Source organism: Canis lupus, chromosome 27, assembly GCF_048164855.1.
Source record: "Canis lupus baileyi chromosome 27, mCanLup2.hap1, whole genome shotgun sequence".
In the NCBI taxonomy this organism is placed as follows: Eukaryota; Metazoa; Chordata; class Mammalia; order Carnivora; family Canidae; genus Canis; species Canis lupus.
This window is the reverse complement of record NC_132864.1, coordinates 22,087,578-22,111,229: the sequence shown is the minus strand read 5'-3', so window position 1 is coordinate 22,111,229 and position 23,652 is coordinate 22,087,578. Positions and strand designations below refer to the sequence as shown.

Genomic DNA, 23,652 nt, shown 5'->3' with positions numbered 1-23,652 from the left:
TCGAGTCCCACGTCAGGCTCCCGGCATGGAGACTGCTTCTCCTTCTGCCTGTGTCTCTGCCTCTCTCTCTCTCTCTATATATATCTATCTATCATGAATAAATAAATAAAATCTTTTAAAAAATAAAATAAAAAAATGAAAATTTTATTTATTTACTTACTTAGGGAGAGTGTGTGAGCAGGGGGAGGGACAGAAGGAGAGAGAGATCGAGAATCCCAAGCAGATTCTGCACTTAGCATGGAGCCCAACATGGGGCTTGATCTCACGACCCTGAGATCATGACCTGAGCTGAAATCAGAAGTTGGACACTCAACTGACTGAGGCACCCTGGTGCCCCTATCTCAGATTTTTAATTCAGAAATTTCCTTCTGGCTAAACATGGAAACATGGGCAAGTGAGGGCAAAGCAGGAAGAAGAGAGACTAGGAGACTGTTGCTGTCATATGGGTGAGAGGTAATGAGAATGTGGACTGGGGCAAGGGGAGTGCTCCAAACTCAGGTACCCAGAGGGTTAGGTACCAGATGGGTGACATGAGCTAGTGTTAAGAAAAATCAAGTTTCTTTCTTGGTCTTTAATTTCCCACTTTTTCTAGAGACTTGTTTAAAACATAGAGATTAAGTGTGACATAAGGGCCAGATTGCCTGGGTTCAAATTCTGACCTCATCACTTACTAGATGTGTGACTTTGAGCAAATAATTTAACCTCCGTGTGTCCCAATTTTCTCATATACAAAATAGGCATAAAAAGTGTTATGAGGATTCATTGAATTTATATGCAAAAAAATTGTGTATATATGTATATATATACACACAATTAGTTTGTATATGCTAGAGGCTAGAATAGTGCCTGGTACATAAAAGTCTTCTTAAGCATTAATTATTGTACTTTCATCATCATGATCATTATCATCCTTATTCTAGAGAAAACAGTAGGGCAAATGAAATGATAAATGACCATGCACTTGGCCCGTTGAGAACAATGCTTGAATGTAATAGGGAGTGGTAAGGACTGGGGAAAACTAGCCAGCACATGCCCTACCTAAAAGGAGCAGCTCCAGTTGAATGTTGTGCAGGGTTGTGGGTCCACTCTTATACCAGTGCTGTGTTTTTTTTTTTTTAATTAAAATTTTTTATGTAAAATCAAATCGTAAAATATCCCCCTACTTTTTTTAAATGAAACCTTGTGTATTAAACAAAACATAAATGTCAGGAACTAGCCTACATGCCCTAGTTTTCTATCTCTACACTAAGAGTAAGTAATGGAAATGAAGAGAGAAGATTTAAGAGTTTTGGGAGATAGGATTGATGGGAGTGGTTAACTGGTTAGGGAGGTAGTCCTTGGGGACAAGTCTGTAGTGTCTCCGGTGCCTGGTAAGATGGCATCATTCACCCCTCCACTCATCACAGTCTCCTTTCCCCTCTGCCCCCTCCTTCCTTCAGCATTCCTGCTGCCACTGGGAGGGCAATATGCCGCTTCTGGACTGAGGCCATTCTTGAAGCCGGGGACACTTTTCTTCTTAAGAGTAGAGCTTTCAGGGTTAAAAGACACAGCATGGATGTGATACTAATAACCACATAGACACCTTTGAAAAGAAAATCAGACCCTGTTTACTTCTTTATTGAGAACCTTCCAGAGACTTCCTATTGCACTTGGAATCATTGTGAAGTCCTTACCTTGCCCTACACAAAGGCTATGCCTGCTTTGACTCCTGCCTCCCTCCTCGGCTTCATATCCTCAGGGCTCAGACTAAACATCAGAGCTGAGAGAGCCTTTCCTTGACCACTCTGGCTAAACTAGCCCTATTTCCACCAACAGTCTCTCTCTGGCCCATGTCTTGGTTTATTATCTTCTGATCACATATTATATACAACTGCCTTGTTATCTGCAGCTTTCTTGTTTATGGTCTGCTTCTTCCTTTTAAAATGTAAGCTTGGGGAGGGGAGGAACTGTAATTCTCAGGGTCTTCAGTAGCTGATCAATAGATACATGTTGAATGAAAGTTCAAGATATCTATAAGAGTCACATGTCTACTGATGGTTGATCTTAGTTCCTCTCAATCTTAGATAATATGTTCAGCAAAAAGTGTTTCAGGGGCAGCCCTGGTGGTGCAGCAGTTTAGTGCCACCTGCAGCCCAGGGCATGATCCTGGAGACCCGAGATAGAATCCCACGTCGGGCTCCCTGCATGGAGCCTGCTTCTCCCTCTGCCTGTGTCTCTGCCTCTCTCTCTCTGTGTCTCTATGAATGAATAAATAAAATCTTTAAAAAAAAAGTGTTTCAGGGTGCAGAGCCTTTCATGGCTCCCTGTTGACAAGAGTGGGATTTTTTTTCTCATTGGTAGGTAATGCTCTGAGTCCTGACCACTTAGCTGGAATTTTGCCCTTTCACTCATTTTTAGTTTCAATGATTCAGGCCTCAGTCAGGCTTTCTGGTCTACCTTGACCTCTTGCTTGACCTCCTTGAATCTGTATCACACTCAATCCTTCTCAACTGAGCTCAACCCAGCCTTGGCATTCTAGGTATGTGAAAGAGCCCTGGCTAAGAAGGCAGACCTCAGCTTGGGCACCACTGAGGGGACACTTATGAAAAACTGTGTATAAATTTTCTTCTGTGGGGAGGACTCATAGCTTTTAAGAGATTTTCTGAAGAACCTGTGTCCCACACATTGGGAACCACTGAAAAGGCTTGTTCCAGAGCAGGGGCAGGGGTGGTGGTGTCACAGGGTGATACAACTTCCATATAGAAAATACCAGGAAAAGACAAATCCTTAGAGACAGAAAGTAGATTTACAGTTGCCTGGGGCCAGGGGTGGCAAAGGAGAGGGACTACCAATGGATAAAGGTTTTCTTTTGGTTCGATTGAAATGTTCTAAAATTAGATTGTGGTGATAATTACACAACTCTAAATTGACTTAACAGTTGTTGAATTAAAGACTTAAAAAGAATGAATTTTATGGTATGCAAATTATACCACCATAAAGTTGTTTTAAAAAGTCAATACCAAATTTCAAAACCTTAGTGTGAAAAAAGATATTAAATATCTCATTAATAATTTTATATTGATTACATGCTGAAATGGCAATATTTTATGTAGGTTGGGCTGAATAAAATATATTATTAACATTTTTTAAAAAAGAGCAATCGATGACCATGGGCTGTCTCTCCAAGAGAAATTGCTCAGAGTAATCTAAGTTATAAAGTATATTTCTGATCTTCACTGGGGGAAAGCAAATGAGACCAAGGAAATTGAACAGGGCTAGGGGACCCCTGTGTCTCCTTTAACTGAGTAAGGCTGGAGATGGAGCAGGAGGGGTTCTTGATGTCTGGCTTTGAAGCAAAGAGTCAAGGCAGATTGGTCAGATCTCAGGTAGGACTTACTGATATGGAGAAGTTCTTCGTCAGGCTTGGTTGAAAAGGAATCATTGTCCTCAATGCTGCCTGTTGCCTGGGTGATCATACTCAGGGGTTCATCTGAGCCAGGGTTCATGGAGACCATGCTGCTCTGGGGGGATGATCCCCCACTGGTCCGAGACAGACTGAGTGTGCAACCGCGCCAGCTTGGTTTGCCGCTGGTGACACGTAGTACAGGAGGTTTCTTGGTCTGAAGGAAAGAGAGAAGAAAGAGAGATTTCAGAAAGAAGGGAGGGAGGACAGAATGATGAAAGGAAGGAGAGGAGGAAGGAGGGTGGATAGAAGGGAGAGAGGGAGGAAGAGAGAGAGATGACTAAAGGAAAGAGGGAAGAAAGGAGACAGGGAAGGAGAGGAGGGAGGGAGGGAGGAAGGAAGGGAGGGAAAGAAAATAAATAAAAAAAAAAAAACCTGGCTCTGAATGTGAATTTCTTTTGGCTCTTCCTAAACAACATGACACATGTTCTGGGTCTGGGGTGACCTTCTGTCACAGATTGATATAATTTAAACTCCTTACTATTTGAAGCAAACGTGACGGGACTTACTCTATTCAGTGAGCACTGTGGTTGCCTAAGTCATCACCACAGGAGGCCAAACTGTATTTCAATGATGTTATTGGGGACCAGAAGCGTTTTTGACTATTCTTTTGTAATAATAATTGGAATTGATTTTTAAAATGTGAGAGGATTGGTCTCATTTCTTTCCCTACCTCTTGGTTTGACCCCAAACTGTATAGATCAGCTTCTTGTTCACCAAGTTGACACCAGGCCTTCAAAACATGACAATTTGTGCTTATTGGGGTCTTCTGAAGAGTACAAGATGGAGAAAATTCTAGACCTGACATTCAGGTGATGGAATATGGGGGAAGAATATTTGTCTGATGGGGCAGCACTCTTTGGGGGGAAGAGGAGCCATGGTTGTGATGGTTGTGGCAGATGGAAGGATGTAGATGACAAGCCCTAGAAAGTAGTAAGGGGTAGATAAAGTCCTGTAAGGAGAATGTGGACTTTTGAGAGGAAAGGAGTCAGAGAGGATGTGTGTGTGTGTGTGTGTGTGTGTGTGTGTGTGTGTATACCACCCTCTCCCATGATTGATATCACTTCAGAATGTACTGTGCAGTCATGTCTTCATTTAACTCATGATCCCGATCTTCCAGAGGGTTTCTACTTTGCACATTGAAAATGCCCTTGATCCCATGCTGATGATTCTTTATAACTTTTAAAATACCAGGTTTGCAGTGGGGCAGAGTAGGTCCTCAGCTGCTCCAGAGTAAGAGCTCAATTGTGCCTTGGGCTATAGTTTACATTCAATTAATGGAAACAATTTTATTTGAGAACATTTAAAAGGAAAGCTCTTGCAAGGCAGACTGATGTCACCTTTCAATCAAACTCATAGTATTTGATACCCTCAGAAAGCAGGTAGGGAGAAGAGGCAGGACCAGAGGCCACACCAACATTTATTTTTTTTTAAAGAATTTTTATTTATTAAAGATACAGAGAAGAGAGAGAGAGAGAGAGAGAGAGAGAGAGAGAGAAGCAGGCTCCATGCAGGGAGCCCGACATGGGACTCGATCCCAGGTCTCCAGGACCACACCCTGGGCTGAAGGCAACACTAAACCACTGAGCCACCAACATTTAATAAGTAACTATAGGGTGCAGAAAGTTGTCTCCAGCAGGATTCATATCATGGAATCCACTGAATGTGGTCAGAAGTGGGGTTTTTTGTTTGTTTGTTTGTTTTAAAATATTTTTTATTTTATTTGAGAGAGAGAGAGTGAGCACAAGCAGGGGGAGGGGCAAAGGGAGAGAGAGAAGACTCTCCAATGAGCTCAACCTAGGGCTTGATCTCGGGACCCTGAGATCATGATCTGAGCCAAAGTCAGATGCTTAACGAACTGAGCCACCCAGGCACCCCTACAAGTAGTTTTTTGATTGGTTATCTTGTGGGGCTGTTACTGTAGGTAGAACTTCGGTCCCCTGGAATTGGAGAGGGGTTTCCTGGTTGCACAGGGGAAGGAGAGGGTGTGTTTACCCAGATCCCCATGGGGGCATGTGGGCTACAGAATGACTGTGATAAAGAAAAAGCAAATGCCCAAAGTTGGCATGTTCTCTCCAATAAATCAGGAGTTCAATACAGTGTTCCCTTTGTCCCAACATTGCAGCTAGGGACAATACATGTAGAAGTTGCCTCATATGGTCTCCTCTGGCACTATATGAATTCCTGACTCTGGAAACCAGACTCTTCAGATACATGTCATTTTTGAATGCTGGACACATTGTGTCCCAGGAGCACACTCAGGAGTCTTATAATAAGAACTGGACTTGGAGCCAGGGTTCCTCAGAGGGGCCTTGAGCAAGTCACCATCTTGCTTCAGTTTCCTGATCAATAGAACAAAGAGGATGGACTGGGATGGTCTCAGGAGAGCTTTCTATACCCAGAGCTCTGTGTGGGTCTTCCTTGTGCTAGGATTTCATTTTGTGCTCCTAAAGTTGCCATTAATTAAAATTCAATTAACAACCTCAGCCAGGAAATCCAAAGTGGAGTACTGACACTTCTGATTAATTGAGAGTGGCAGAAAAAGAAAATGTGGGGGGGACGAAGTGACAGGCAGTTTTAGCATCTTGCTTGCCCTTTATTGAACTGACTCTGTCTGAATTGACTTAAACCCCCAAATGCTTATTCTTTATTTTTATATTTCACTCAGGAGCAGTGTTAACCAGCTGCTGTGTTCCACCTGAGTAGGGACTGCTTTTTTGGCAACAAAGGAAAAGATTTCCCTGAATGATTCCTTACACTTTTTTAGAAGCAATGGTTTCAAACTCGTGGCCCATGGGGAGACATGATTAACTGCCCAGAATTTTACAAATTGGGGAGATTTATATATAACAACCTCGGTTATTGGTCTCTCTTGCGAATGATAAGCCCTGGACTCCCATACTCGCATGGCAAAATGGCAAGAGCTGGGCAGGGGTTCTTCCCTTCGGCTGAGCAGTCATTCCCCCACTTGCCACAGACCTCACCACTCCCTGCTGCATTAGACCCAAATTGATTTTTTTTTTTTTAATTTACTTGGTTAGCCTGGCTCTTATGAACACTGTCTTGGCATTGACAAGCCCTAAACATACAGAAGAATACCAGTTGCTGTGGGGAGTTGATTGGAGCCTCTCAAAGTGCTCATTTTGTAGGTTCAGAAACTGAAGTCGGGAGAGAGAAGATGACTTGTCTGAAGCCACATAGTGAACTGGGTCACAGTGGCTAAGCTAGGTCTCCTGACTCCCATCTAGTGCTCCCCCTTCATCAGAGTGTACCACACTTCAGCCCAGAGTTTGATCTGCAAGCTTCCTGGAGAATTCAATTTTATGTGTGTTCCAGTGTGGTGATTCACTGTCCCCTCTTTCAATTTTTGTTATGAATATTCCTGAAGGACTTTTTTTTTAAAGGTTTGTGGCTCCTGCTGCTTTTTTCTATGCATCTCTGGAGACAGATGCACACAATATCTCCATAGCAACTTTCTGTGACAAAAAAAGAGGCATTTCTCAGATCTAGGCACACCCTGATGAAAGAGCAAGAAAATGGTGAAACTCTTTGTGAGGGCAATTATAATTGGAACACCATGGAGAACATGCATTCGACAAGCTCAGTGTTTAATGAGCAGACCCAGGATTTAACTATTGGCTCTGCCATTACCCAGCTGTGCAACCTTATACAAATCACTTAACCTCTCTGAGCCCCAACTTCCTCCTCTCCCAACTGGTGATTAGGATACTACCTCCTGGGGTTAGTAGGAAGGCAGAGCTGGCTAATAGATCCAAAGCACTTCCTTAGCATAGAACCTGGCCCATTACAATTATGTTAAAAAGTGGCTTCTAAAAATTATGTAACCACAATAATGTCAGCATTTTAACATCTTCAAAGTGTTGTTTCTTGAGGTTCTTTACTAATGTTGTGAGGTCAGCAAGGACGAGCATTATACTCCTGTTGTGGGTAAGAGCACAGGTACAGCAAACTGCTCTTTCAACTACTTTTGCCTATCTAAACATGACCTTATTTTAAAAATATATTTGAGAGAGAGAGAGAGAGCACAGAGGGAGGGGGGAAGCAGAAGGAGGAGAAGCAGACTCCCGTTAGGCAGAGAGCCCTACTCAAGGCTCGATCTCAGGACCCTGGGATCATGACCTGAGTGGAAGGCAGGCGCTTAACCAACTGAGCCACCCAGGTGCCCCTAAACATGACCTCTTGTCATTATTATTTTATGGTGCTTGTTGGGTAGATGAATCCAGGAAGTCTGGGGCTGGCAATAGTTCTGAGTGAAAAGAATAGATCTCTTGATGTTCTCTTTGTACAGAATGTGCATTCTAGTTCATAGAACACCCTATCTGTTGAATCATCCACTTCTTATTTTCTGGTTGAGTTTAAGAGAGAGAGAGAGAGAGAGAGAGAAAGAAATGACTGTTATTGATTAAAACCGTGGAGTGAGGTAAGTCCATCTTCTTCTGGTGACATCTTATTGAGCAGCTCTGCAGCCATCCCTCCCTTTCCCCGTGAAGTGTTGTCCAGCCAAATGTCATTTCTCCTATAATCCCCAGATAACCATTTTAATTAAAATTCACAAAAACCATCAACAGCATGTGGTTCTGACTTCCCTTCACTCAGAGAACCAACTGGAAAAAAAAAATCCCATCAGAGAAGAGACCAGCAAAAAAACGCCTCTGACACAAGTTGGGGCCAGTAGCTGGGCGGTAGCGTCGTGCACATGCCGACAGTTACCTTAGGCGCTGTGACGAAGTGCTCCCACTTCTGTTCTATGGACTTGTCCTTATTGATTTTCTTTATTGTATTCTTGCTTCCACCCGGGTCCCTGAGTGAGAAACAGCTTAATGAGTTTTCCATTCCCAGAGCCTCGTTTTACTACAAGTTCTTTTAGGAAATGCAATAAATAGATGATGGATGGTGGCTGTTCTCTGTTATGTTTTTTTTTTTTTTCCCACCCCCTGTATGTGTGAAAAAGTGAGAGGGACAGTTTTCTGTAGCTGGGTCTTGTCAGTGAAAATTGAGGTTAGGAGAGACCACTGCTTACAAGGTGGGGGTGAGGGAGGTGGAATGTATTTGTGTGTGTTCTGCGTCTATTTGCCTTTTGGATTGGGTCCTCTCTTAGACTCCAGGGCAAGTCTACTCCAGGGCAGTTACTTCTGGGAGTAAACTGAAAAGTGTGTTCGTTTGTGAATCTTTGCCTGCTCTGCTGCCTAACAATCCCACCCCAAGTAACACAGAGAGGATTACTGGGTGGGACTGGGGAGAGCTTGTGGGGTAGGTTGCACAATAAAAAATCACTGGTTTGGAGTGTGTGGAGCAAAAGTCTATAAGATGCTTACATGCAAGATGCTTTCGTGCATTCTCACTGAATCATCTCCACAAAATCATGTGATATTGTCATCCCTTTACAGATGAGAAAACAAACTGGGGGAGGTGGGGAGGGGAAAGCTCAAGTCACTCACCCAGATGCAGATTTACAGTGAAACTAATGACCCTCACTTGAATGGGTTCTTCTGGGAACCCTGTACCTGATTTTCTGTTGTAATTTTATATTCTTTTTCTTAAAGTGCTTCCCTCCCCCAATTAGTTAAACTTCAAATACCCTAAAACCTAGATCCCTCCCTTCATGGGTTGGGAACCTTCTCGCTATGAGACTGAACCTCCAGCAGATTTTGTGAGTGACATGCCTATCATCCCTCATCTAAACCCGTAGGACCAGATGTGTTACCATGTAGGGATTTGGGGAAGAATATATGCTGCATATACCATATGTTAACATAATCCCTCCAGTGGATTCAGGGCCAGCACCCTGTAACCAAACACATTAATATTCCTGTACTGATATATATGAATATTTACACCAGGTGGGATAAAGACCGTGATTAGCTTCAGGTCAAATTTTGCCACCAAATTGGTTTGATTCATATGTCAAGTTTTGCTGCTAAATGAGTTATAGAAAAATTGAATTTTCAGAGCCTTCTGGATTTTGAACTTGGGACTACAGGGCAGTGGATCTTGCTGATAAGCAAGCAGAAAAAGACTCAATGTGTGCTCTTTCAACTCCCTCTACCTACCTATCGGTCAATCGATTGATCCATCCATCTATCCCTTTCTTTATCTCCTTTTTCTCTGCAGAAAGGATTTTGGATGGTTGGGACTCTTAAAATCATTTGGCACAGAGCAGGGACTTGAGGGAATGAGATGGCCAGATCAGGTTGATGAGGGGAGGCATTGACAGGGGTCTAGACTTATCAGGGGCTGCTGGTGGAGGAGTGGGAGATACTCAGCAGGTGGTAAAAGGTGGTCAAGCTCTAACTTGCCTAAGACTGGCTTCTCATGGCACAGGGCTCTAGGTAGCAGAATCAGAGGCTTTTCCCAGCCGAGACGTGGAGGAGGGCGTGCACTCTTTGATGGCAGGACTTTGCTGAGCATCTACCAGCCCACAGCCACAATGCAAGCAACACATACAGGTGCCAGGGTGGAAGTCGGGCTGGGGAGGGCGGGGTGAGACTCCACCTCCAAGCTTTTTGTAAGACTTTATGTTTGATTACACAATAAAAAGCCCTCTGAATAATTAACAGTGAAGCTCATTTAACGTTGGTTCTGCCTGCTTCTCCCCCGAGTAATCAAATTAGGGAATATTTAAAATCCAGCCAGAGGAAGGAATAGCAACACACCAGTCCTATAAACAATATTTAAACTAGCGGCGCTTTTGAAGTCTGATTTAAGGCTCGCCAACTGGAAGCTTTAGAGGTTCTGCTTTGGAGCATTTCTTTCAAGACCACAGGGTTTTTCGGCTTCTTCCCTTTGCTAACTCAGCTCCTGCTGTGCCTGCAGCCTTCTTCTTGAAGTTCAAAAGCAACCCCCTTCCCCTTTTAAAATTAAATCTGGTCCCAACCAAGCTTTCAAAATCTTAAATATTCAAGCCTGATTGGAGAGATGGAGGTTTTCTGTTAACACTGACTTCCAAGATGACCTGAAATCTATTGCGACATGAGGCAGCAGGTAAATGAGCTAAAAATACAGCAAAGCTCCCAGAGATCTAAAAAGAAAAGAAAAAAAAAAAAAGCCCTGCACCCTTGCCCACGCAAAGCCACTGATAAAGAAAGGGCCTGGTTAGACCCTTCTCTGATGTTTCATTCTCACTAGCAAATAAGCCAAAAAGGAAACTCAGATAGGGGCAGGAAGAGAAATAAACCACCTGAGTTTCTTGGTCCACAGGGGGCTGGGAGAATCGAGTGGACTGGATGTTGGAGTCCCCTGCCTGCACTGCTGCTTTCTAGGTGTGTGGTTGTGTAAGTTACTTAGGCTCTTGGAGCCTCAGTGCCCACATCCGTAAAATGGCGGGAATAATATTAGTTATGTCAGAGGCTTGGTGTGAGGATGCAGCCGGGCCTGTTAAGGGCTTGACAGGGTGCCTTGTACAGAGAACTGAACACAGAGAGCTTAGTGTGGCTTGGAGGAGGGGCTGATGGTGGGGGACAAGGAACGAGGGCAGAACCGTGGGGAAGTGACTCTCAGACCATTTTTTCCCCTGCTGAAACTTTGGGGCAGGGGCGGGGAGGAGGATCCTAGTTGCTAGAAGTCAAGGGACAAAAGCAGAGCACGGTTGCATCTCATTGAACTGTACCTGCCAAGCACATTTTGTTCCTGGCGAATTGCTTGAAATAGTCTGTGCCCAGTAGCACTCAGAGTCATCTTCTCCAATACTTCCCTCTTGGCAAATCCTTATTTGGGGCAAAACACCTGTTCTCGAGAGTGGAAAGTCTGTCGGCTGGTTTGGAATGCGTTCATGTGTCCGTGACTGAGTGTGGAGGACAGAGGTAGCCCCTGATGGTGCACCAGGGAGGGGACGGAGAGCAGGGCTCCCAGGAGCTACCTGGCCAATCGCCTCCCTCCTGACAGGTGCTGCGATCATCCTGCCAGGATCCCTCACTCCTGCAGCGATGTCCTTTTGAGTAAAGCCATGGAGGCATGATGCAATTAAATCAATGCAGAGAGAGTGGGTAGATTCAGAGATTTCACTCACATGTCACCTCTTGCGTCTTTCCCGGACGGTCTGACATAAAAGTCACCCCACACCTGCCACTGTTGCATCACCCCCTCAATTGCTTCACAGTGCTTGGTGCTATCTCAAAGCATCTTGATGACTGCATGTCTACTATCTGCCACTCCCCCCACATCCCCCGGAACCCAAGGCTCCAGAGAACAAGGATGGTGTCTGTTCCCTTCACTGCTGTATCCCCAGTAATGCCTGAAAAAAAAAAACAGGTTTAAGGAAAATGAGAGTTTCCAGGGTGAGGGGTGCACATGACAGGGGCAAAACCCAGCTTAAATATAATGACTGCTATTTTGCGTGTTGTTTGAAATGATGCTGCATTCCCCCCACCCCAAGACTGAAATCTGGCAAATTAAAGTTCCTACAGGAATTGGTTAAATATGACGATAAACTCCACAGCCATTGAAAGAGGTTTTGATATGGAGATTTGGTTCCCATATATTAAGTTAAATATGAACGCCGTAAGTATACAATGGCCTCTTCTGTTGCTTTTTAAAAGGAAATTCTATATGTACATATCATATTATCTTGGTAAGTTACAGTCCCTTTTTGTATCCTAGGGTCCCCTGGTAAATATTACTTTGTGATGAGTTTTTCTTTATGTTTTTCCGACACCAGATTGTACCCTAAATTAATTGAAGGCTTTTGGGCTTTCGCTAGGAACAGAGGCAACCATCATCTAGTGGTTAAGCACACATGCTTTGCAGCTGGGCTACCTGAATTCCAATTCTGATTTAGCTTTTACTGGCTTTGCAATTCTGAGCAAATTACTTAAGTTTTCTGTGCCTCAGTTTACTCTTTTGTTAGAATGAGGCTCAACTGCAGGAATTCTTTCCTCTCCTGGCTGCCCAGTGGTCTGTCCCTTTCTTTCTCATGGGAACTAGGGAAGATGGCAGCAGGGGCTGGGGGTGAGTGGAATTAGGGATGAGAAGTGGCACAAGGTTTGTAGTGCTTGCTCACACATCATCTTGTCTGCTTCTCTTATAAAGGCCCATTCATTTCTAGTCACTCCTTGGAAAGTTAATCTCTTAAAAAAATACCAATACAAGTTCATAACCCCTTATCAAATTCCAAAATCCAAAGGGTATTGAAAACCAGAAAAAATTTTAATAACTTATTTGATGGCAAAACATGACCTGAACTGATCGGGGGCTATGGATGACTGTTATTTATCTTTATGGTGCACTTAGTGTAAATATTCCTTCTTTTTTTTTTTTTTTCTGCAGGAATACTGTGTTGGATGATAGTCTGCTGCCCCGTCCTCTCTGGGGGTCGTTTTCTATGGTGTATGCCCCATATTTTCTTTCTAAAATGCTAAAAAAAGAAAAAAAGAAAGCAATTCTGAAACCTAACTAGTCCCAAAGGTTTGGATAAAGACTTGGGTGCCTTTATATATAAAATAAGTCTTACTTTGCTGAAACAGAGGCTTGCATCTTTCAGAAAAGGATAATTAGGACACTTGTTATTGAAAGCTCAGTTCCTGCTCTCTCATGGACCCGATTATCTTGTCAATTGAAATAAACTCTCCTTGCTAGCTGTGGGATTCATGAGGATGCTGGGAAATGATAATGTGTTTGAATTGCCACATGATGAAATTGGGAAGGCCTCCCTCCCCACCCCAAGTAAAGCATAGACTCAGAGGCATCTCCTAATGACACCCTAAAATCTGTCATCTGTCCATTCACCCATCCATCCACCTGTTCTAGCCAAATATGGGATCTTCCTGCAATTAACAAAGATCGTCTTCTGCTTGCAGTATGCTAGCTGGCAGTTAGTAAAATTTTGCTGCCTGTGGGAAGCCCATGTTGAGATATTGAACCACCTCTACTTTCTTGTTATAAAATCCATAAGGGGGCGGGTTGGATCTGCAGCCATCATCATGCCTAGTAGAAGAAAAAACTCTGGGATCTACAGATCCCCGATGATGGATGTTTCCTTTTGGAAAATGCATAGTTGTCGGAGCTCAGGGTTTGTGTTTCAGATGCTTGAGTAGCAGGAGATGCTGGCTGCTTGATGATGGAAACTCAGAAAAGAAAGCACCGTCAGGAGAACTGAAGATTTGGGAATTCTCTTTTAGAGTCATTCCTTGGATTGTTTATCTTTGCAACCAAATTTTGGTTGACCTTGCTTAGCTTTTTTCCTGTCTGTTCGTTTTTCCCAGTGAACATGGATCTCATCTGTTGGTAAAACTCTGCTCAGAAATTTCTTTCTTTCCCTGCCTTAAGTCTCAATGGCATTGATAATCATAGAGCCAACTGCTCTTTGAAATGGGGATTTTAATCTTGAATAACTACCGTTCAGTGAACCCTCACAGTGCTCTCAGTCACTGGGCTAAGTGCTCTATGTTCTTTATCTTCTTGATGCTCACAATAACTCTTCTGAGGCAGGAGCCTATATGATGGATGAAGAAACCAAAGCCCAGAGATGTTAAGTGACCAAGGTCACATAGCTATTAAGTGGCAGAGCCTGGACTCATCCAGTCCATCTGATGCTAAAGCCCTTGCTCTTACTCACTCTCAATTCCTCTGGGCTTTAAAAAATACATTTGAAGATTTAGAGAAATTTGAATTATGGTATCAGGATGAAACATCATAAATATTAGACATTAAAGACATCCTTCTCCTTTCATGCTAACTAAAAAGATGCTTTTTGTCACTTTCTAGGAAACCTAAGCCTCTGCCCAGCCCCCACCCCTAGATTTATATATTTAAAAAAAAATCAAAATGGTGTGCTGGAGTTGGCTTATGCTGGCTCACAAGAACTGAACATGTACATCTGTTCCTAGCCCCAGGTCCAATGACATCATGTTGATAAGCCTGAAATGAGCCATGGCTGGACTATGTCCACCATGGAAATTGGCATTGTTGTATATCATGGCTTTTCCTTCTTGGAGAACTGTTCTGTTTATGAAATGTTTATTAAACATTATCAGCATACCACCAAACTAAAATCACCACCAGGAGCAAATGGTTCGCTAGAAAAAACAAGCCCCAACAAATACTCTGACTTCCCATGGGAATATTTCTGGATGCATTTTTCTGTCAGGTTGAAGTTCTGGTCTATATTCTGCTCTGATAGAGCTGGATATCTATGGATCCCTGACGGAACTCTGCCTAGCAAGTCATGGGTAGAACCTCCACTATTCCCAATGTGACCACTATGTCTTTTTTTTTTTTTTTTTTTTTTTTACCACAGGTAACAATTTTTGGTCACATTGTCTGGGCACATTTCTAAAACCAAGCAAAAGAAATAAAGATGCTTCTTTTTATCTTCTCAATCCAAATCCTACATTATAGTCTTGCCTCAGTTTGGGAGAATGGATGCTCAAATGTTGGAGACAAAAGTGGCTGCTGGTAGCTTGGGGAGATGAAATGCTATTAGAAGTCCACTGGCTGAAGGACTTTTTTTTTTTTTAATCTAAGCAATCAACTGTGAACAAAAATTAGATGTTGCCTTGACCCAGAAATTCCACTTCTCAGAGTCTAGCCAACAGAAATATTTCAACTGGGTACAAAATGTATGTGCAAGGATGTTCCATGCACTACTGTTTGAAATGGCAAACACTTGAGAACAACCTTAGTGTCCCTCAGTGGAGAAATGGTTATCTAAATTTTGGTGCACCCACACTATAAACCATTGATAACCACTTCTTTATGAGGGATGGTATTCTGGTAAAGGATGGTGGAAACTGTCAAAAGAATGTAGAAACTTTGCACATACCATTATGGAAAGATGTCCATATTTTCTTTTATTTTAAATATTTATTTATTGATTTTATAAAGATAAAGAGAGCACAAATGGGAAGAGAGGCAGAAGGGGAGAGAGAGAATCTTAAGCAGACTCCCTGCTGAGTGTGGAACCCAATGCAGGGCTCCATCTCATGACCCCGAGATCATGATCTGAACTGAAATCAAGAGTTGGACACTTAACTGACTGAGGGCCCCAGGCGCCCTATAAGATATTTTAAAGGGGAAAAAGTAGAAAAATATACAATATTCAGAGTGTGATCGCATTTCTGTTAAAAAAAAAAGATGGGTTTTATCTATATATATTCATAAGGGGAAGGCAATAGAAAGGTCTGGAAGGAGGAAGGACATACCTCAGACTTTTAAAAGGGATTCCTCTAGGAAAAATAAATAATATGTGGGAAATGTGTTAAGGCTTTGGTTTTCAAACAAATTCTATGAACCACAGAGATATTTGGAAATAACTGGGGTGCCTTGATGGGGATAGGAGAGAGTTGGAGGGACCCCAGGTCCCCCAGGCCTCCCAACCTCCTGCTTTGTGTAGAAGCTCCATTTTGACAAATTTGTTTTACATTGTTGGGGTTTCCATTAAAAATAAAAGATTTCTGCTGCTTAAAAAATAAAATTATAAACCAGAGCACCAAGGGAAGCTACAGTTTTCAATTCATCCCAACCCAAACCATGGAATCAGCTGGAGTTACCAGCCTGTCAATAGATGCAGGAGTTTCTGGTTGATGTTAGTTTATCTGGGCTCCAGTGCAAGGGATGAATTAGGGCAGGGGGTAGGGTGGTAAACACTTTCAGGAGGAAGGAATTAATTATGATTCAGGAAGAGAAGGAAGACTGAATTCAGTTGGGGGCTGGGCAGGGCTGTGAGAAAGAGGCCATATCAGTTTATTAGGGTGGGGGTGGGAGGTTCCCACCTATGAGGGAAGGGGAATGATTTTACTTCACTCAGCATGGGATTTTCACAGAGCAAATCCAGTTCCTTAGGTCAGGGTCCCTTCCTTTTAGCCCATTCTTGAAAGAAGAATGACTCTCCATAAGGAACCAATGTCTTATGTACCTGCTTGTTCCTCCTTCCACCTTGTGTGTGCAATGTGGTTCCTGCAACAGTGGCCTCGGGGCTTTTGCATGAGCCTTCCCCTCTGATGAAGACACACCTAAAATTTTTCTTGGCCTGGAGCAAAATGTGCCATTCCAGGGACCTGAGCACTGAGTATTGGGTCCAAGTGGAGAAACAGCCACCAATATATGTTCAAACAAACAAACAAACCTTGAGAGAAAGAAGAAAAGCAAGAACAAAGTGAGAAGGAAGAGGACAAGAAAATGAGAGGAGAAAACTGAAGAGGAGCAAATAAAGAATAGTGTTGAGGAGACAAGGTCCAAGAAGGGACCTGGAGAGTAACCTCGCTGGGCACACAGTGGCATACTGGTCTAGCTGACCAGTTCCTGTGGTGTCAATACTCCCAGCATAGCTGGTTGATTCCAAACATCTAGTGTGAGGTTACTGAATGTGGAGCTGGGGAGAGCTGCTGGGAGGAGATGCACACTGTTGGCTCTCCTGAGCCTATATGAGCTGTATGCCCTGGCTTCAAGCTCACCCTGTCTGGATCAGAGAACTCCTAAAGCAACCCACCCTCCAAAAATAGCAAAAGGAGGGGAAAAACAGATAGGAGGCTCTCCCCTATGACACAGTCTGCTGCTGGTTATAGTGGGTTGAAGGGCTGAGACCTACTTTGGATCCCAGCAGGTGATCACAGGCTTCATGGTGTGGCGGGTGCGGTCGATAGTCAGGGCCTCCAGAAGCCAGTGGAGGGCACAGAGCTGGCGGAAGAGGGGCTCCCTGCAAAGACAGAGGGGCGGCGGGGGGCGGGGGGAAGCACAGTGAGATCCTGTGGAACTACGTCCTTCACAATAATGGCCACAGAGACAGTTGTACTGGTTTACAGTTAGTGAGCTATTGCCATGCTTCAGGCATGGTATTTCCCATTCCTCATCTCATCAAGCCTTTGCAGTGGGCTCATGAGCTGTTCATGGATCCATGTTACAGATGAGGAATCTGAGGCTCAGAGGAGTGAAGGAACTTGTGTCAGGTTGCTGACCTAGCAGGTGGCAGAGCCACGATTTGACACAACATGACCGTATGCCGGTTTCCATGTAGGAAGGGAGAAACAATGGAGGGGTCTCACAGCTAGAGGTCTTGACTCAGGCAAATGAGTGGGTTGAAGAACATTCGTTTTCTACAAGTATCAATTTGTTCATCTGATAAAAGTACAATAAATGTACTAAGAATGTCAAAGAATGCTGGAAACACCAGGAAACTGGATTTATTGTAATCTTCCTCCTCCCCTCAGACTAACAGTTGGACCCATTGTTTTAAATTTATAGGTCATTTGCCAGAAAATGCAGCTGGATGTTGAAGAAAACCACATTGAACATATTATTTGAAGATGTAACTAAAACACTGTATAAAAGCATATCTAACCTGTATTTTCTGATTTGGGGTGGCATCTCATATTACAGCGAGCCAGGCATTGACTAGGGCACCTTATACACTTTGTTTCATTCTCCCAACAACCTGCAGGGGTATGAATCATTGTCTAAAGAGGCTCAGAGAACTATAGTCATTTTGCTATAGGTCACACAGCTTGTTGGTGACAGAAGTGGGATCTGAATATCTCATTCAGGGCTCCCAACAACCCTATAGGGAGGGTACTGTTAGTATGTCCTCTCTGCAGGTGAGGCACTCAGGTAAAGGCAGTTGCTCAAGGTCACACTCCTAGGACTGGTGATCTGAAGCCCTCTCTCTCTCTCTCTCTCTTTTTTTTAAATAAATTTATTTTTTATTGGTGTTCAATTTACCAACATACAGAATAACACCCAGTGCTCATCCCGTCAAGTGCCCCCCTCAGTGCCCGTCACCCACTCACCCCCACCCCCCGCCCTCCTCCCCTTCCACCACCCTTAGTTCGTTTCCCAGAGTTAGGAGTCTTTATATTCTGTCTCCCTTTCTAATATTTCCCACACATTTCTCTCTGTTTAACTCCAGAGGTTGTGCTTTTATGGGTCCTGGCTCTGTCCGAGGTGCTGACAAAGCCGATGCAGTGGTCGCCCAGGGTGTGAGGTCAGGAGAGGGTTAACCTGCTGCCTGCGTTTTTCCTGGAAGCAAGGTGGAGTGCCGACCGGCCACCCCCTCCCTGCATGATCTCTCCTCTTACACTAATGGGTGAAATGCCTCCATTATGAACCTGTATAATTGCTCTTCTCTGAAGTTGATCTTGATCAATAATCCCCAGGATGCCCGAGCCTGATGTGCAGAGGGGCAGGAAGGGATCCTCCCTCTCTGCTTCCAGGAAGGTGCCACTTCAGAAGGTGGGGCCCAAGGATGTTGCTGACCCAGGGGTGTCCCGGTGAATCACTTGAGAAGTGTCCCTTACTCTCAGCTTGAAGGGGACTTCCCCTACTACCCCACCCCTCACTTCCTCCAAGGTGGCTATGCCCACCAGGTCTTAGGAAAACCAGGGTAAGCTGCTCTCTCTTCTTCACTGGAACCCTTCCTTCCTCCTTTCTTCCCATACATTTTTTCTAACACCTGCTATTCCCTCATTTCTAATATAAAGGTCCTGCAAGCCCATAGCCCTTCCAATTCTCGTCTCTCTTCCCACTTAGCACCACCGTGGTCCTCATAGGTGCATTTCAGCAGCTCTGAGCACTGGGCCATGTCCAGCAATTCTCCAAGAGCAACAGCTAGCTGTTTCATGTGCCTGGCTTCTCATGTTAGTCTCACCATAACCCAGGACATTGCAAAAGGCCCAGGGAGATGTATCCTCTTCTCTTCACTGTAGACAGCCCCTACCAGACTGGTCTTTGGGTTGTGTAGGGTGGAGACTGGGAGTAAGGGATCATCAAAGGGAGTTAATTGGTGAGGTGGGGTCTGCTTGGTCATGATGATGGGGATGTGGGGCATGCGAGCATCAGATTCATTTCTACAGGTGACAAACACAGGCATAAACCTGACTTGATCCCTCTCTTGCTCAAAATCTTCAAACTACACCATCTGGTTGGGGCTAAATTGTGTCCCCCTGAAAATTCATATGTGAAAGTTCTAAACCCCTGGGGACCTCAGAATGAGACCATATTTGGAGATAAGGCCTTTGAAGTGGTGATTATGTTAAAATGAGGCCCCCTAACTAGGGTAGGCCCTAATCCGGTCTGACTGGTGTTCCTCCTATAAGAAGAGGAAATTTGGATACACAGAGAGACATTAGTGGTGCACATGCTAGAAGGAAAGACCATGTGAGACACAGGGAGAAGGAGGCCTCAGAAGAAACCAACCCTGCTGACATCTTGATCTTGGACATCCATCCAGCCTCTGGAATGATGAGAAAGTGAATTTCTGCTGTTGAAGAATTTTGTTATAGCAAACTAACACACTGAGACCTATGAGACTTCTATCCACCTCACCAGCCTCAAGTCTCCCCATGGCCCCTCTTCTGTCATCTATAGCCTGGGGAAATTCTACTCCATTGCTCAGGCTCACCTTCCTCTCAACTTTGCACTGCCTGAGTTAAAATCCTAGCTTTGCCACCTACTAGCTATGTGTTCTTGGCCAAATTACTTAACTTCCCAGAGCCTCACTTTCCTCATCTATAAAATGGCAGGAATTGTTAGTGAGGGTGACAAGAGGTGGTTGGGACTGTTCTCTGCTCTAATATATATTCCTCTTCCTCCTCCTTCTCTGCCTCCCAGCTCAGATGTCAGCTCCACCAGGAAGCCTTCCTTGATTTCTCCAGGTCTGGGTTAGGCTCTCTTCAAGCATTCTAAAGCATCCCATCTTTATAGCATATCTCTTTGCCCCTACATTCCCAGTTCTCACTCTATTGTAGCTACCTGCTTACTTGTCTCTAGTCCAGGAGCCTACAAGCTTCAGAATCTTGTCCACTGCAGGTTACTGTTGGGCACAGAGTAGGCTCAGTATATTACTAGCTTCTGAATCGAAGGTGGTGGTAGGGAACTGGATCAAATCTGACATTTTCTGGAGATGATAACTTGGGCAAAATTCTCATTTGCAGAACCACTGAGATAATGAAGAGTAGTGATAACAGCAAAATAGTAAAATTTTCCCACAGAGCATTTACACTGTGACAGCAGACTCTGTGTTAAGTGTTCTACATGCTGACTAAGGTCATCCCTGTGAGGAAAGTACTACTGGTTTTCCCACTTTGTAGATAAGAAAACTGAGGCCCTGTAACTTGTCCAAAATCTTAAAAAGCCAGCAAATAGGCACAGCTTGAATCTTAGCCCAGGCAGCCTGGTTTCTGAATCTGTGCTTTATCTCTGGTATTAGTGTTGTTTCTTATTACCAGGGAGAGCCCTCCTTTTCACTAGAATAGAGTTTCATCCAATGGGTCTGGGCTTTATTCTCTATTTATAAAAAGTGCCTCACAAACACCTGTACAAGATATTTATAGATAGCAGCTTTATTCATAATTGCCAAAATGTGGAAATAACCAAGATATCCTTTAGTAGGTAGAGGGATAAATAATCTGTGGTACATACACCTAGAACAATAGAATATTCAGTGCTAAAAAGAAATGAGCTATGAGGCCATGAAAAGACATGGAGGAACTTTAAATGCACATCGCTAAGTGAAAGAAGCCAATCTAAAAAGGCTACATAGTTTGTGATTCCAACTGTACGCATTCTTGAAAAGACAAAACTATAGAGATGGTAAAAATGTCAGTGGTTGCTAAGGGTCATGTGGGGAGGGAGGGATGAACAGGTGGAGCACAGAGGGCTTTAGGGCAGTGAGAATATTCTGGATGCACTACGATGGTGAATATATGTCATTATACATCTGTCCAAAGAGAACACACAACTCCAAGTGAGGCCCTCATGTAAACTATGGACTTTAATGATGTTGTCAACATAGGTTTATTGGTCGTAACAACCGCACCGTTTGGTGGGGGTTGCTGAATCATGAGGGAGACTGAGCACAGATGGGGCAGGGAATCTCTGTATCTTCTACACACTTTTGCTCTGAGCCGAAGAATGCTCTAAAAAAATAATAGTCTTAATGAAAAAAAAGTGCCTCGAACCTGTTCATCTAATGTATGGTAAAATAAACCAGGGCCGGGGGGAAGAAAGAAAAAAAGCATCCAGAAACATGCTCAGTAGAAATCAGTACTTTCTCATAATGATTGTATGTCAGATCATAGCACAGTATTTTGGATTTTACTGAATTAAAAAAGTGGACGTTTATTTTCTTAAGGATGTGGCATGATAGATGAAAACACTGAACAGGGATGAGTGTGCAAACCCTGCTTCTAAAATCCTCACGTTTGGAACTTGAGGTGAGCACACCTGAGTAGCTCACTCTATTGAAACTGCCATACCAGCCCGCATAATAGTGGGCGAAAACATACCGGAGAAGAAAACGTTTCGTGCTTTTACTAAAAGAGAAATCAGAAAATGCCTACAAAGCCATTTCAGGCACACCATGCCTACTGCTAAGAACAGCCTTGGACAGGTTGCAGGCACTGCTCCTGTTGCTTATGGAGGGCTGTGAGGGCAGGCCATCATCTCAGAGAGGGGAGGAGGAGCTGTTTCTCATTTCTAGAGACCATCCCCCTCACCTTTTTGCAGATAAAGATGAAATCTCCCTTGACATGACTGAATTGATCTCCATATGGTCAATTCAGAATATTCAGCCAGTTTGGGGATCAGTTACCTTGGATAAAAGGGATTGACCAGGCTCTGATCTATATTGGCTAATGTGACAACTCAGGATTTGAGAACTGATCGGGCATGCTCTGCCCTGATGCCTTTGGGTATACTAATTACGAAAATGTCCTTCCCTGCATCCACCCACTTTGCAATGTGACTTTTCATTTTCCCCATCAAGAGGTAGAATCTTTTCTCCATTCCTTATATCTGGGATGGCTTGATGCCTGGGCCAATAGAATGTGGTGGAAGTGTCTTTGCGTCCATTCTGAGCCTACGCCTCAAGAGACTTTGGTGCTCAGGCTCCTGTTCTTGGACCCCTTCCCAACTGCCCTGGTTAGCCTGTTGCATGATGAGAAACATGTGGCCCAGTTACTCTTGTCACCCGAGCAACCAGCCAACCAACAGACCTGTGAGTGAGGCCATCATAGATGGCCAGCCTTGCACTCACCCATCATCTGGGCACACCCACATGCACAAACCCAGCCCGGATTAGCCAAGCCAATCCAGACCAGCACAACCACCCAGCTGACCTGTAGACTTGTGAGCAACAAAAAAAATGGTTATTGTTTGAAGCAACTCCATTGTGAGGTATTCAGTAATACAGCAATAAATTACTGATACAGTAGTCACCAAATGCAGCAAGAGCCTTTTAACAGCCAAGAAGAAAGGGCAGCATTAGCAAACTATAGTCAGTGGGAGCTACCATCTATTTGCAAATAAAACTTTATTGGAATACTGCCATATCCATTTGTTGCAGCTTTTATGCTGCAATGGCAAAGTTAAGTTTGTTGGAAGACAGACCATCTGGCCTGCAAAGTCAAAATATTTGCTGGCTGTCCCTTTAGGAAAAAGTTTTTTGACCCTTGGTCTAGGGTATAATAGACACCAACAATAATCACTGTGATCATCATCATCATCATCATCATCATCATCATCGTCATCATCATCCTGGCCTACCTAACAAACCTGTGTAAAGATCTGATTTAGGAGTGAGGATTCAGAATTCCTGTTGTAAGAATTTTGGCAGGTTCTGCCCCTCTCTGGGCTTCAGTTTCCTTATCTGGCATTGAAGGAAGATAAGAAAAATCTCCAATTACTTCCAAGGCTGATTTAAACCTCAATTTGTTCAGACCAAATGAATTGAGGGGTGGGGCCCAGGAATACACATTTTCCAGGCATCATCCTCACCTCCATCCCTGGAGGATTCATATACAAGTGAAAGCTTAAGAACCACTGATCTACACAGTTTGGTTTCAAAAGGTTTGTCCACGGAGAGACAGACAGAAGTGCAAGTGTTTCCAAGGGACATGTTGAGAAATTGCAAAGCCTATTTTTGCAAGGAGATGTTTTAAGAACATCAAGTTTAAGTTGTCAGTCTGAATGCCCCTGAACAAATAAGTCTATCAAAAATCCAATCGTAATATCAATCAAAGGGGAGTAGGAGGAAAGTAGGCAGTGGGCTCATCAAAAACTGGCATATTAGGGAGGGATATTGACGAGGATGATGATTATGATGATGATGATGATGCATTGTTTTACTCTTCCAAGTACATGAGATGTGGCTCTTCAAATATATCATGAGCTCCTCAAAGGCAAGGCTTTGGGATATACTTTCTGTGTAGTGTGTGGGGATGAGCGTTTGGGTTGTGCAATCAGATAGACTTGGCTTAAAACCCTCA

The 23,652-nt window shown here is 43.7% G+C and overlaps 1 protein-coding gene across 7 annotated transcripts in view; it reads right to left on the bottom strand.

The window, feature by feature from the left end:
* The window catches only part of CCDC60 (coiled-coil domain containing 60), a 185,798-nt gene that overhangs the window by 51,028 nt on the left and 111,118 nt on the right, over positions 1–23,652 (bottom strand). For 5 of the 7 annotated variants that reach the window (XR_012019319.1, XR_012019322.1, XR_012019321.1 and 2 more), the window contains 4 exons: positions 16,983–17,090; positions 16,311–16,520; positions 8,174–8,264; positions 3,377–3,599 (listed from right to left, as the gene is read on the bottom strand). Coding sequence is in view for 3 of the 7 variants with exons in the window: in XM_072802754.1 (XP_072658855.1) it covers positions 3,377–3,599; positions 8,174–8,264; positions 16,311–16,520; positions 16,983–17,090 (632 nt within the window). In the remaining 4 variants the exon portion in view is untranslated. The remainder of the gene's footprint in view (positions 1–3,376; positions 3,600–8,173; positions 8,265–16,310; positions 16,521–16,982; positions 17,091–23,652) is intronic. The other 2 variants (XM_072802755.1, XM_072802756.1) reach the window with 2 other exon arrangements.